The sequence below is a fragment of the Notamacropus eugenii genome, chromosome 7 (assembly GCF_028372415.1).
Source record: "Notamacropus eugenii isolate mMacEug1 chromosome 7, mMacEug1.pri_v2, whole genome shotgun sequence".
NCBI classification, from domain to species: Eukaryota; Metazoa; Chordata; class Mammalia; order Diprotodontia; family Macropodidae; genus Notamacropus; species Notamacropus eugenii.
Window position 1 is genome coordinate 32,936,590 of NC_092878.1, and position 15,753 is coordinate 32,952,342.

Sequence of the window (15,753 nt, forward strand, 5' to 3'; positions counted from 1 at the left end):
TGCCATGTTATTATACAATCTGTCTTCCTTGTTTCTGTTACTTTCTGGATCTGAATATTATAGATCCAGAGTCAAATGACCCAAGCAGCCATATAGTCCAAACCAATGAGGAAACTGAGGCCATGGAGGTTAAATGACTTGCTCCAAGTTGTAGTATAGTTAATGTAAAACTCAGGAGTTGAACCTTGGTCCTCTGACTTCAGAGCCAGTGTTCTTTCTGTTTATTATCTCTATGAACTTGGGAAAACTCCCTTAACTTCTCTGAGCCTCAATTTTCTCATTTGTAAAAGGAAGGGGTTTGACAAGATGGTCTCTGAAGTTCCTTCCAGCTTCAGAGCTGTTATCCAATGATCCATTCTGTGATATTACATTGTAATAATGGATGGTATATGGTCTAAGGGAAGAGTCCCTTCCCAGGGTCCTTCATTCCAGTAGCATGAAGGAGTGCCTTTGAGAGGATCTATAAGAAATCTGAGGTAGTTAGGTGGTGCAGTGGATAGAGCACCAGGCTTGGAGGCGGGAAGACTTATCTTTCTGAATTCAAATCTGGCCTCAGACACTTACTAGCTGTGTGACCCTGAGCAAGTCACTTAACTCTGTCTCAGTTTCTTCATCTGTAATACAAACTAGAAAAGGAAATGGGAAATCATTTCAGCATCTTTGCCAAGAAAACCCCAAATAGGAACATGACTGGAAAAACTACTCAACAATAACAACATAGGAAACTTGGAAGCTGTTTTTTTCAGGAGATGCCCTTCTGATCACCTAGAATTCTTTCCCTAAGAATAACAATACTTTTGTTGAAAATATTCTCAATTTTGTTTCCTTCTCTGATGTACAGACAAGTGCTGTAGAATATATGGAGACTGGGGAAAATGTTTGGATCCAAATTATATGGTATAGATGAACTTTCTGAACTTTGTGCATACATAATCATCTATATCAAAAAGAATGTGACTCAGTTTAAATCTTGATAATTTCCTCACATTTCATGGACGTGATTCTAAATTATTATCTCTTACCCTAAATTCCTTCCCTTTTTGATCATACCTCCAAGGGCACCATTGCTAGAGTATATATCCCAAAGTTCACAAAACTCTTACAAACATTAGCAAATGAATGGTTAGTTTAGATAGAACACACACACGTATACCTCCGATGTAAGCAGTAAGGAGTCCACAGTTTACATTTTTGTCTTTTTTTAAAGAGAAATCATATTCCATATGAGCCAGTCTTTCAGCCAAGAGAGTGTAGAAAGAATCTTCTCCCCCCTCTCCATAGTCTTTTTCTGTCTCTTGACTCTGTCTCTTTCTACCTCTTACACACTCCCTTTTTAATCATGTTTTTAATGCCCTTTGTAGACAGAATGAAGTAGAATATAAATTATGTTTACCCATCTTAGAACAAGCTGTTCCTCAGCGACATACCAAGACACCAAAAATGAGACAGATTCTTTGGATAATACCTTCTTTGTGAGCGAGGATTGAATCACTAGGTCTAGAAACAAATGATTAATCACAGCCCAGCTTTAATGAGAATGACCACAGTCTGTGAGGTCCCTAAATTCAAAAAAGACAAATGTGTATGGCAGTAGTTCTTAACCCTTTTTTCTGTCGTGGTTCCCTGGCTCAATCTGGTGAAACTTATGGACCCTTTCTCAGGATAATGCTTTTTGAATACATAAAATAAAACACACAGGTTTAAAAAGAAACCCAATTAAATTGAAATACAGTTATCAAAATATGAAAAAAAAGTTCATAGACTCTCTGAAATCTAAGCATGGACTCCTTGGACCCAAAGTCAAGGAGTTAATTTAATCTCTGGAAAGTCACGGTTTCTTAAAGGTGGCTTCTACAATAGTAGTAATGAAAAGTGTAAATATAAAATATGTAAACAAGCAAATACCATCTTCCTTTCTAGATATGTATCTGACCAATGAGAGGATTTTGGGCAGCATGTAGTTTGTGTCCTTATTTTCTTGCCCAATTTTTCCATTCCTCTCCTTCGAGTAGGATCAGGTACACTAATCTTTATGGTCCTAGAATAATAACATAAAACAATCCTGTTATTACCAACAGCAACCACAATGATGGTGAGGCTCAGACAGTTTTTAGACTAGATCCTCCTAAGAATGAAGGATATCAAAGATGTCCAGGAAAGGGTAAACGACCCATCCACACAAAAATATTTATAGCAACTTTCTGTGGTGGTTAAGAAAAGGAAACCAAAGGGATGCTCATCAATTGGGGAATGGCCAAACAAGCTGTGCTATATGATTGTAACGGAATATTATTGTGCTGTTCAAAATAACGAGCAGGATGATTTCAGGAAAACTTAGAAAGGCTTACATGAACTAATGCATAGTGAAATGAACAGAACCAGAAGTACATTGTATGCAGTGACAGCAGTATTGTCCAATAAAGAACAGTGAATGACTTAACTACTCTCAGCAATACAGTGATCCAAGACAATCCCAAAGGACTAATGGAGAAGCATACTATTCACCGAGAGAGAACTGATATGCATTGAATACAGAATGAAGCAGGCTATTTTTTCCCTTTCTTTCTTTCTTTTTATTCTAGTCTTCTTGTACAAAATGGCTTGAGGAGCAGCTAGGTGGTGCAGTGGATAGAGCACCAGTGCAGGAGTCAAATCTCACCTCAGACACTTGACCCGCACTAGCTGTGTGACCTTGGTCAAGTCACTTCACCCCAACTGCCTCATCCTGGGCCATCTCTAGTCATCCTGATGAATATCTGGTCACTGGATTCAGATGGCTCTGGAGGAGAAGTGAGGCTGGTGGCCTGCACAGCCCTCCCTCACTCAAAACAAAGTCAAGTGCAAGTCATGTCATTATTTCTCTGATGGTATGGTCTTCAGCAACCAAGGACACACACAAAATGGCTACTATGGAAATGTTTTACATAACTGCACATGCATAACTTACATCTGATTGTTCACTATCTGGGGTGTGGAAGGAGAGAGAGAGAGGGAGAGAATTTGGAATTCAAAACGTTAAATAAAAACGTTTAATTTTTTTAAAAAAAGAATGAAAGAAATCACAGAATAATTAAGTGTTTGGAATTTCCTCTTTAAATAGAAAGCACACATCATTTAAGTGAAGTCCTATGGGAGAGGAGAAAGTGTGCTGGTTTGGAGACAGAAGACCTGTTTCAAGTTCTGGCCCCCTCTACTTATTAGTCATGTAACCTTGACAAGACTTCTTGGAGTCTGTTTCTTGGTGGAATACTTGAACCAGCCATATCAATGTTACTGTGAGAAATGAGCGAGATAATGCATGTAAAGATGGGCCAGTGCGGAGAGGCTGATGGAATATTTGACTTAGAATTGAGAAAAAACTGGATTCTGCCTCAGTTACTTATGATCTGTGTGGATGAAAAAACAGCCAAATGGCTCTCTGACCCTCTAGCTCCTCTTCTGTAAAATGAGGAAAGGAATACTTGTAGTGTATGGCACACAAAGTTGTTTCAATGCCTAAATGAAATAATTTACATTATATACATGAAATACATAGTACTGATATATATGATATATTATAATTATAATATATATTATATAACATTGCTTTTAATGAATACTGGCTGATTGTAATGTGTTATATATAGGCACTGTGGTCAACATTAAATAGTCAGTGACAAAGTGAAAGAGCCCTTGACCTCAAGGAGCAAACACTCTAGTGGGAGAAAGGATATGGGTTATGTACAAAGAAAATATGGAATGATTTGGGTGGAGGCTGAGGGGCCAGGGGGCTAGGGACCCTTCCCCCAGAACAAATCCAATCCATTACTATGATGTAATATCACAAAATGAATCATAGGATCATAGCTCGAGAGCTGGAAGGAACCTCAGAAACCATCTAGTCCAACCCCCTCATTTTATAGATGAGGGAACTAAGGCTCAGAGAAATTAAGGAATTTTTCCCAAGATCACACAGAGAGTAAGTAGAAAGAACATTGTCTCTGGAGTCAGAGGACCAAGATTTAGCTCTGTTATATACTTCTATTATATGTAGAACATAACTTATGGCATAACGTATTATATAAGTTCTGTTAACTCTGAAGCAAATCATTTAAGCTTTCTGAGCCTTGGTTTCCACATTTAAAATGTGAAAGATTTAGATGATATGGCTTCTGGAATCTCTTTTGGCTCTGGATCTATAATCTTCAAATCCAAAATTTTAGATCCAGAAAGTTACATAAGTAAGAAAGACAGACAATTTTATGGTTGCATGGCACCCTGAGATAATCTTGGATGATCAGAGAAAGTCTGATGTAGGAGGTGTATGAAGGGAAGGTGGGAAGGGAATAAATTACAGGAATGCTGGACTATCTATAAAAAGGTATAAGGATGAAAAATGAAATGTTATCTGTGAAGCATTGCAAGTTGACCATCTTGACTGGAATTTGAATATGAATAATGTGTAATAAGTCTGGGAATATAGGTTGAAGCCCACCCACAGTTAGGGAGTCAGGACATGGATGGAAATATAGCAATGGGAGATCAAGAGAAAGTAGGAAAAGAATGAGGTTTTCTTATGAAAACCCAGAAAATGATTCCCAGGAAGAAGGAGTCATCAATAATGTTAAATGTTGAAGAGATGATTAGGACTGAGAAAAGATCACTGGATTTTGTAAATATAAACTCTTTGGAGAGCACAGTTTCAGCTGAGCAAAGAAATCAGGTCAAATTGCAAGGGTTTGAGGAGTATATGAAAAGAAATGGAGACAATAAGAATAGACATTTTTTTCTAGAAGTTTGTATGGGAGATGGAAGATACAGGATGTTGGTTTGAAGGGATGGTAAGGTCAACTCATGTATTTTTAAGGAAGGATTAGAACTGAGCAGATCTATAAGTAGCAGGGAAGAAGCTGGTAGATTGGAAGGTATTTGAATTTAGAGGGAAGTGGATTGATTGTGGAAGTGATTTTTTCAGAAAGAAAAGCCTAGAAAGGGTAAAATCCAGAGTTGAGGGATTGGCTTTGGTGAGGCGAAAGGTCCCCTATTCATTAGAGACTAGAATAAAATAAGAAAAAGAGGAGAATGTCAAAGCATTTGGAGATGGAGATGGAAAGTCGGGAAGAAGAGTGAGTTTTGAGTGAATGGCTTCTGTTTTCTCGATTGTTGTGTTTGTCCTTCATTGCCAAAGAAGACCATGCCATCAGAGAAGTGATGACATGACTTGCACTTGACTTTGTTTTGAGTGAGGGAGGGCTGTGCAGGGCACCAGCCTCACTTCTCCTCCAGAACCACCGGAATCCAATGACCAGATATTCATCAGAATGACTGGAGATGACCCAGGATGCAGTGGGAGACCTTGGGCCCTTTAGGCCAAGGTCTATGCAGGCACTCAATGGATTTAATTGCAAGAAATTCTTGGATGAAGCAACTGATTACAGAACTGATCTATTTTGTGTATCTACATTTTACATACACTAATATATTAATACTAGCTAGAAGTAAATAATGCCCACAAGAGAATGTTTAGTATCCTTCAATCCTAAAATTAATACATACATCTTAAATCCCAAGCCACTAAATATATACATAAATCTTAAATCCCAAAGATGAAATGGTAGAACAGAAGCAAAGAATTTTCAGCCATAGTGGGAGAAAGACATGTGACTAATCAGAGCAAAAATAAAACAGTTTTCACGTCTTCTGATGAGTATAATGGTTCCTTATCATCTTTGGTGAACCTCCGCAATGCACTCCTCTTCCTTCAATTCAATAAGCTTTTATTAAGATATTTTCTCAATAAAATATAAGGGAAAGTACTATGCTAAGAGGAAAGGGGAAAGAGTGTTGTGGGAGCTTTGAGGCGAGAAGAGAAAATCTGAAACAACCACTGAGGTGGATGGGAGAAGCTATTAAGGATGTGTAAAGGAATAATATTGATATAGTGAAATCCCAGTTGAGATTAAATTATGTAAAGTGTAACAGATTCAAACAATGTGGTTTCTTGACTTCCACCAACATCCTTCAGTGGTCCTTGAGTAGGAGTGGACGCGGGTGGTAAGGGTAATCTGAGGTTACAGTTTGCTTAGGTATGAGTGCAATAGATAAGAGGGCAGGGAATTGACAGGAAGGGACAATAGGGATTTGAATTGGTTATCTGTAGAATCAATATTTGGAAAGGAGGAAAGCAAAGCCAGAATGGAGCCTGGGAGAACAGGGAGGGGTAGAGAGGCTAGAGGTTCTCTTGAGGATAAAGAATAGGTTTAGGAGAAATGAGGCTCAGGGGGAGATGGAATGATAGCTAATTATGATGACATCAAGGAATTTTGTAATGGAACATTTTGTAAACTTTAAAGCATTAAAGATAGCAAGTATTATTAGTCAATTTTGAATGAATATGGTACTGTGAAACTCTGAAGGACTATACTATTTGAAGATCTCATCAGAGGGAGAGTGGAAAGGGGGGGAGGAGGAGGAGGAGAGAGAGAGAGAGTGAGAGAGAGAGAGAGAGAGAGAGAGAGAGAGAGAGAGAGAGAGAGAGAGAGAGAGAGAGAGAGAGAGAGATATTACAGAATCACAGGTTTAGAGTCAGGGACCTTAGAGACCATCTTTTTCAACCCATTATTTCTTATTTTATAGATGAGGAAACTGAAGCTGAGAGGTGTGGTATACTTTATAAACAATGTCTTCCAGATGGCATCTTTTAGGTAGAGAAATTAGTGGAATGATGTATTCCAGTTCACCATGTCTACAAAAATTTCAAGGTCTTCTTACACCTGATCTATAGACATTACTAGGTAATTCAATTCTCAAACCAAACGGTAGAAGCCCAGCAAGAGCAAACTAACACGCTCCTTGGTGATCAGTTGCAAATGTACTTTCAAATTAGTAGTCAAACTCACATTAGGATTTATGTATCCTGTTTTCAATGTATATCTACTCATTGTTGTTGAGTCATTTTAGTCATGTGTCTGACTCTCTGTGACTCCATTTGAGGTTTTCTTGGCAGAGATACTGGAGTGATTTGCCATTTCCTTCTCTAGTTCAGTTTACAGATGAGTAACTGAGGCAAACAAGGTTAAATGACTTATTCAGGGTCACGTAGCTAGTAAGCATCTGAGGCAGATTTGAACTCAAGTCCTCCTGACTGAGACCAGGGCTCTATCCTCCGTCACCTAGCTTCCTACAATATCTATGTAGTAGCCCAACAATGATTTTGAAAAAAAAAAAAAAATGTTATGGTGAAGTGGTTGTTGTTAAGAAACGTTTTATCCTTGTACAAACCCACTTAGTACACTTGTCTCCCTACTCTATACCTACTAAAAATAGAAACTGGTTTGACCTTTCCATTCTACTCCCACCCTCACCCCCAGCAACTTTGGTTTAGTTTCCTATGCTTCAGTTCAATTCAGCTCCACTCCACAAGCATTTATTAAGCTTCCACTACAAGCAAGTTATGGTTAGGCTAGGGATAGATACAAATGCAAAAATGAAAAACAATCCCTGTCCTGGAAGAACTCATATTCAATTGGATCTTCCACCCATATCAGAATTCATAGATAGCTTGCACTATAAACACATTTGGGGGGTGGGGGTGGTTTCATTCATCTGGTTAGGAAACTCACTCTACCCAACCAGAATGATAGTTGTTCAGAAATTTAAAACCCTAGAAAACTGCGGGTGTGGGGGACCTCCGAGAGGTTATTACTTGTGGAGTGTCATATACTAGTACCAGAGGCAGGAGTTGAACCTGGAGCTTCCTGACTCTGAAGCCTGCTAATCTAAGGTCAAAGACAACAACCTTAGAGGTTTTTAATGGCCCTTCACATCATTACAATAGACCACTGCATGTGAGAATCTACTTCTTCAGTCAGTTTCAGCAAATCCAAGTCCTTTCCTCTATTGCTTCACCATGCAAACAAATGAAACTGATGACTATCCAAATAGTTTTCCTTACCGCATGAGGAAGATGCTAGAGCAACAATGCATATGGAAGTTTTGTATATTATTGCCAAGTCCCCTAGATATTAGCAGTCTTTCCCCCTTGGAATTAGTTTATATTTCTTTGCCTAATTTTTTTTGTTTACTTCTCTACATACATGTTGCAAACTCCTCCCCACATTGGAATATAAGTTCTTTGAAGGCAGGGTCTGTTTCATTTTTGTCTTTTTATACCTATTACTTAGCATAGTGCCTTGCACATAGTAGGCACTTGATAAATATTTGCCGAATTCAAGGGAATAAATGTTCTCACTTATTATCATTACTGAGCTCCACAATTTACTTAGTTTGATTATTGAATAAAGAAGAGTAAATTCTTAAAAAGTTTACTAGTCTCTAAAAATGAAATCTTCCTCCCTTTCTCCTTCCCTCCCTTCCTTCCCTTCTGTGAAAAGTCTCTCTGTCTCTGTCTGTCTGTCTCACACACACACACACACACACACACACATATGCACATACACACAAAGGCATCAAAATATTTTAAAATGACACTGGAATTAGGCATAGTCTTACTGTTAATGAATTGCCATAACATGTCCACTTTGTTCCTAATTTATAGCCATTGAGAACTGAGTACAAACTATGGAGGTCTCTACTGAGCTGGAAAGGATCCTAGAATGGGCCTTTCATGGGCAGAACAACTTTTGAGTAACACTAACCTAGCTAAATACTGAGAAGCTCACCACTATAGACCTCATGATGTAATAAACTAGTTCTTTAGTCCTAGCAAAGTGCACAATATTTATAGGATGCATTTAAAGAAGAGAATAAAGAGCATTATGCTCAAAGGTGGTAGGGAAGACTGATCACCAGATAATAGATTTTTCCAGACACAAAAATCACAAAGATTAAAATGTGAGGGATAATAATCTTTGTCAGTTGGAGACAACACTGGCACCAGTGAGATTAGGCATCTGAAACACTGAAGAGTAGTTTATTCAGTGACAGAATTTGGCTCCACAAATTTAAATCAGGACAGTCCAGTTTAGGCTTTGTCTAATGTAATTCTTGGTCAGATAGTCATACCCTAATATTTTACATGTATGTCTATTTTAACCACTCTCTTCAGATGGCTATTGGATTTTAAAGTGGTTTGACATAAGGCACCCATTCAGATGTTATAGTCCATATGTTTGTGGAAGTTGTTCATTCCAAGAAATGAATTTGGAAAATACATGTAAGGTCATTTAAAACCATTAGGATCTTTGTCTCTGACTTTAGATCAGTAGCAAGTTCATTTTCCAAAAGGAAACTGTCTTTTTCTGATTTTGTATGTCATGAAAACTGGCTCTTAAACTCTCTCTCTCTCTCTCTCTCTCTCTCTCTCTCTCTCTCTCTCTCTCTCTCTCTCTCTCTCTCAGTAGATTTCATGGTCACAAATGAAGCTAACATTCAGATTTGCTTCTTGGAAAACGTTATTTTGCATAACTTTTAATGTTTTCTACATCCAGGCAAGGCTGATTGCAAATGAAGAAAACTGGCCAGTTTTCCCCTATGGGTCATGGAAGATACACACAAAACAATTTCCACAGTCTTTTTTTTTTAAGCCGACTAAATGGATGCATTTTTTTTTCTTCTGTATGACATGAGAATGGGATGGCCAAAGAAGGCAAATGTGAAAAGTCCTTACTCCTATTTAAACAAACACACACACACACACACAAACACAATATTCGGGTACCTAGACATGTCTCATATATTAATTGGATGAATAATCATAATATGGGTGAGCATATACATCCAAAGCCTAACAGACTCTTTAAATATTGTATTTCTGCATCTAACTTTTCTCGAGTTAGATTTTCGAGATTTAATTATCTCCGATTGCTTCAGTTACCTGATTCTCCATAAGTAAATATTTTCCTCTGTGGGGTCAACTAAGTTTTGTCTCTTCAGGTTTTTTTTCCTCGACTTTCCCTTACTTCAGAAGGATACCGCAAAACATCTGTAGCCTAGTCTGCATTTAAAAAGCTAGTCTGCATTTAAAAGAAACCCTGGAAAGGAGAGTTCGGGGATGGAAGAAGAAATGTTGATAGGTTGATTAAGTGCTCAGAGGTCCGTGGTACTTGAGTTAGTTGTTGGTGCCTAAGAGGGTCTTTGAGGTCCATTTCAAATCTGGGGGCCTAGAATCAACCCCCTGGGATCCCCGAGCCCTCAGGGTCCCGCTTTCTCTGATCGATCTTAAGTTGGACGAAAATGACCGCATCCTCTGTCGTGACACCGATTTCCTCTATCATGAGATCGCGAGCGACAGGGATGTAGGGAGCCACAGGGCAATGAAAGAAACCTCAGAAGGAGAGAAAGGCAAAGCTCTGGGGCCAGGGGAGGAGAAAATGAGGGGGGTGGGAAGGCTGGGGGATTTCCTACCGATCTTCCCCTTCTAACGGGAGCGGAAAATGTGATTTGCTGTGCATTCCAGGAGCGGTCCCCTGGGGTGACCTCTCCCCGCTGGCCCAGGTAGAGGGAGGGGGCTTTGGGGAGGGAGGAGAAAAGGAGGCGGGTTCAGTCTGGTAGGGGTCCCCGCTGGGAGCCGGGGAGGGGGGGTGTATGGGGAGAGAAGAAAGGAGGGGGACTCAGTAACGGGAAAAGGGGGCGGAATAGCGGGCCGGGCCGGGCGGCGCCTGGCCAATGATGTGGCGAGGCCCAGGAGCGCGGCGTGCAGCCGGCGGACATTTAAATGGGAGACGCCGAGATGCTGAGGCACTCGGCGCGCCCTCCATGGACTCGGGGGCCAATCCAGCCGCGCAGACACAGTCGCAGCTCCCAAGCTAGCCGGGTGTGCCGCCCCAGGGGGGGTCGGGGGGCGCGGAATCAGCCCCTGGGGCAGTCCCAGCGACTCAGGAAGACTTACAAAACCCCCAGGTCACAAAGAGAAGAGAAAATAAAAGGACGCTTCGGAACAGGTGAGTTTAACCCGACAGATGCCAGTTCCAGGTCCTGCTTGGACGCAGACCCCACAAGGAGAGCTTTCCTCTAGTGAATCTCGAGCCCTTCCATCAGCGCACCCCACAGCCCCCAATCCATGCTGGGATCCTCCTTCCTTGCTCTCCTCGGGCAGAGCTGTCTGCTGACAGCCACGATCCCGAGAAGGACTGTGAGCTCCAGAGAAGGAACTGTCCCGAGCTGCAGGTTCCTTCTCTGCAGTGGAAACCCGTGGAGGTCAAGCCTGTCGAGGAAGCGCCTGTTCCGCTTTCCTACACCTTACTGGTTTTCCACTTTCTCAGACCGTCTCTTGTTCCCCTAAAAGGAGGGAAGACACCCCATCCGTTAGGAAAAGGCGCTGGGAAGCAGCGCCTTATTGGGGAAGACTTGAGACTTGGGGTTCAGTCTGGGTGATCATCCTTTCCGATCTGGGCACAGAAGGGATTGAGTCAGAGGACTCGATAGTGAGGCGGTGGCGGCAGTGATGGTGGGTGAAAGAAAGAGGGGAAGGAGAATGTGAGCTTCTCAGGTGTGCTTGTGCGTGTGTTTTTGTGCGTGCTACAGTGTATGCGTGATGTAGTGTGTGTGTGTGTGTGTGTGTGTGTGTGTGTATGTGTGTGGTATGTGTGTCCATTGGCGCCAGTCTCCTATCTCTTACTGGTTGAGCAAAGTTGGAGAGCTGGGAGAAGGAAAAACCGAAAGGTCGTGCGAATGTAGTAGGCGCAGTGAGAGAACCTTTCACCCGTGCCTTTGCGCACCAGGTAAAAGGCGACTGGCTCAGGGGAACGTGTGTGCGCTTTTAAACCAAAGTGAGCCAGGAGCCCCTAGAGGTGCACAAAGTTGGAGATTCCAGGATCTCCACTTAGCCCCACACTTAGTCCAGCCCTAGATGACATTTTCTCCCTCTCCCACTGAAATGCTCGGTCTTACTCGTGTACATATTGGAAGGTACTGTTAAAAGTTGTAGATGCGCATCCCAAACCCCGTCTTCCCTGTTCCCTTTCCCCCTAGACTGTCACTCAAAGGGGTAGTCGCCGCTCATGCTCTAGATAAGAAGCGGTGACAGGAAATCTGGGGGGAAAGATTCTGTTTCACCAGAAAACCTGGAGCTCCGGGCACTTTTGCAGTCCCAAATCGTCTCAGGAACTCGTCTTCTGGGCAGGCCCGATCTGGTCAAACCTTTACAAACAACCCCGTAGAAAGTTCAGTTGCCTAGGGGTTAATACAAACCAATGTTGAAACTAATCTCCCCAACCCATCCCCTTGTTTAACTGGAACTTGTGATTTCAAGAGTGGGGATCTTCCAGTCGCGAAAAACCACTCCAATGGTGCAGATCGGCAATTCGTTGGTTTTAGAGAGTCGCCTAATGCGCTGAAAAGTTAGGGGCTTTGCCCAAGGTCACATTGTATGAACTCAGGTATTATCTGACTCCCGAGTCTGACCTCTCTCTTCTGTGCTAGGCTACTTCCTTAATGCGTTGATGTTAAGGGAAAATCAAAATGCTATCTGTGTCCTCCTTTCTGCATTATCTAGGAATGGGCTTTCCAGATATAACTCACCTTAACTCATCTAACTCGGTCATGGAGACTTAAAGAAAGCATAGGTACCTTAACTGGATTGGGGGGTGGGGGTGGGGAGAGAGAGAGAGAGAGAGAGAGAGAGAGAGAGAGAGAGAGAGAGAGAGAGAGAGAGAGAGACAGAGACAGAGACAGAGACAGAGACAGAGAGACAGAGAGAGAGAAAGAGACAGAGAGAGACAGAGACAAAGACAGAGAGAGAGACAGAGACAGAGAAACAGAGAGACAGACAGAGACAGAGACAGAGAGACAGAGAGAGAGAGAGAGAGTGTGAAGGCACCAAAATCACTTTTCCTTAGGGAAGTTTACCTCTTGGTTGCAGAATCAGAAACGAATTGCTTCCCTGCTGGGGTTTCTTGTGTCCTTCCTTTGTTCCCACTTCAAGCTCTCCACTAGCGGAATCTGTAAGCCTTTTAATGACAACAACACTTACAACAAAACCCAGAAGTGTTTCATTGTTAAGACTTTGGTAGGTCTTTCACTGCAGAGGCCAGAATCGGTTATGAAATCTTCCGATTGAAGCAGTAAATCTAGGTGATGTTTATGAATGGTTGTTTATTTCCCCCAAAGTGAGGCTGCCACGAAAGCAGTTGATTAAATCAATCCATTGTGTTATTTTATGTTTAAATTGCCCTATAGGCCCTGGAGGAGTGTTTCTTTCTGTCTATCCACATAAGTAAAACAACTAGAATGAAAAAGATTAAGAAAACTCTTCAAGAGTGAGATGAATTCCAAGGATTTATCTGAAAAACTTTCCAATGTACCCAAGTAGGAGCATGATTCAAATTCAGTCCCTATCTAGCATGCAATCTAAAGTCTAAAGCAATGCAGCTGAATTAACTAATCTTCCTTGGCAAACTACTGTTTCATTTTGAGCATGAAATTTTATTTAAGGCTTCTTCACAACTGTGACCACTTTAAAAAAGAAAAACCTTAAGGTTACAATGGAGCTTAGCATTTTCATTTTACATTTTATGGGTTTGATAATGTTCATTGTTTTTTTAAATCCCATAGCTTTTTTGAGAGAGAAACTATTAACTTGCAGGATCCAGTCTAGAGAAATCTAAAATTCATAGAAAGGCAAACTCTGTTAAATGAAAGTTTGGGGTGTTGTGTGTGTGTGTGTGTGTTGTATGTGTGTTTGTGCATGTGTGTTGGTGCATGTGTGTTGAATAATAGGATCTCTGCAGGCCCTTACTAAAGTGGCCACACTGGAGAACACTAGAAACACGATTCATTTCCTTATCTTTGTGCAGTTTCTAACTAGGACTCAGGAGTATGAGACTTTCAGGCTCTTAGCTCCGATCTGATTATGTGTTAGGATCGCAGTCCTGGTCTTCTGCCTCTGTCTTCCAAATTGAAGCTCTCTGTTGGAACACTGTGTTAAATAAATATATGGAGAAATGGTGACATATCTCCAGACTTTCTAACACTCCAGAATCAAAAACAATTTATCTAGAAAAATTATCTTAACACCAAAGATAGAAATTAAATGTGTTGCAAGGGCATTTCCCTTTCTGTCTGCTTAAAGATTTTGTTTTATGTACTAAATATTTCAGACAGCATACTACTATACTACTACTATGTACTATATATAAAGGATATTTTATATACTAGCAGAGATACAACTGTTCTGTCTGAGAGGTAATGTTGGGAAGTAGCATTGTCTACAATGAATCTTATGAAGGAATCATATCTCAGAAATGACTAATCCAGAACACTACGTTGGAAAAAAAAATCATTTCTTTTTAGAGTTTGTGAGTGTATGTGGGGGGTGAGGTGGGTGAGAGGTGAACTTATGTGCTGGATGACAGGAATGAATCATGAAGGCAGGTATCACCTTTGTTGCTTACAAAATAAAAATGATTTTGTACAATACTCAGTCCTAGAAAAGCAAATTCATAATAGATCTCATTTTTTATTCATCAAAAACAAAGGTAATGAAAAATAAGTCTAATTCATTGAGAGTAGCCTGGTATGGTGGAAAGAGCACTGGTTCTAGACTCAGAGAATCTGGGTTCAAATTCTCACTGTCACTTCTTACTTGTATGATATTGAACAAGTCACCTAATTCCTTTGTGCCTCAGTTTTCTCAGTTGTAAAAAGAGGGTTAGATTAGATGACCTTCCAGGCCCCTTCTAGCTCTAAATAAATGATTCTAAGTACAGGTTTACATTTCCAAACAATCAGTTTTAAGGGGGAAAAATTCTTCATGCCCATAATGAAAATAAAATCTCGCCCTTATATACGCTACAAATTCAGTCATTCATGGTGTCAGATCATGTAGCACAGAGTAAATCTATACTAATACAAAAAAAAAAAAACCCTGTATGTAGCATGAATTTGCCTTGACATCATCATTTTAATGGAGTTTTATTGTTTATCACAAAATAATTTTTCTTGACCTATTTTAATATATATAGTCCTTTAAGTTCTTACCTCCTAAATTTTTGTGTCTTCTGATTCCAAGTGTCATCTGGCCTTGTATTGTATGTGATTTGTCCTTTATTATTGAAGAGGACCTTGACATCAGGAACATGATGCCATGACTTGCAAAGTGAATTGTATGAGTCTGGTCATCTGTTCTATGCAATAGAGAGAGACAAGTCCAACTTAACTAATGGTCTTCAATTTCAGGATTTGTTGGTTTGGGCATTTGTAACGTACAGAGGATAGATGAGTCTCTGCTTCTTCATAGGCATTTTAAAAAACATGTAAAGTCTACTTTTTTTGTTTGATGAGTTTGTCAGAAAATTCTAGACTATTTTATTTTATAATTATCATTGCTAAATCATGATACTGAGGTTTGATTAAGTCATCTTAGCTCTAAAACTAGGATACACCCAACTCTTCTCCACTTTTATCTTCTGCATTTCCTAGACTATAAGCCTAAGGAGAAAATGGTCACAGCATCCAAAAAGTGTGGAGTATAGGTGATCACCTCTAGCATCTTTTTAGGGAGATAGTCACATTAAAACGTGTCTTTTCTAGGTATCTCTCCAAAACTTTATTCACTGAGAATTCCCCAAAAGTCCAGGCACAAGCCTCTGACCTCCTTACAGCTTTTCTCTACTGTATTTATTATGTCAAACCCTTAAAACCTAGATAGCTAGTGGAAAGAGGACTGCACTTGGAGTCAGGAAGACCTGAGTTTTAATCCTATTTACACTGTGTGTAAGTCACTTATCCTCTCTCCACCTGTTTCCTTATCTATATAATGGGGATAATGATAGCATATGCCTCCCAGAGTTATGAGGATCAAAAGAGATAAGATTT

General features: G+C 40.4%; 1 protein-coding gene and 1 pseudogene across 9 annotated transcripts in view; one reads left to right on the plus strand and one right to left on the minus strand.

Moving 5' to 3' along the window:
• The window catches only part of LOC140513819 (enhancer of rudimentary homolog pseudogene), a 54,149-nt pseudogene that overhangs the window by 22,139 nt on the left and 16,257 nt on the right, over positions 1-15,753 (minus strand).
• LOC140513765 (TP53-binding protein 1-like) overlaps positions 10,655-15,753 on the plus strand; it is a 130,786-nt gene continuing 125,687 nt past the window's right edge. For all 9 annotated transcript variants that reach the window (XR_011970310.1, XR_011970309.1, XR_011970308.1 and 6 more), the window contains exon 1: positions 10,655-10,880. Coding sequence is in view for 5 of the 9 variants with exons in the window: in XM_072623698.1 (XP_072479799.1) it covers positions 10,655-10,880 (226 nt within the window). In the remaining 4 variants the exon portion in view is untranslated. The remainder of the gene's footprint in view (positions 10,881-15,753) is intronic.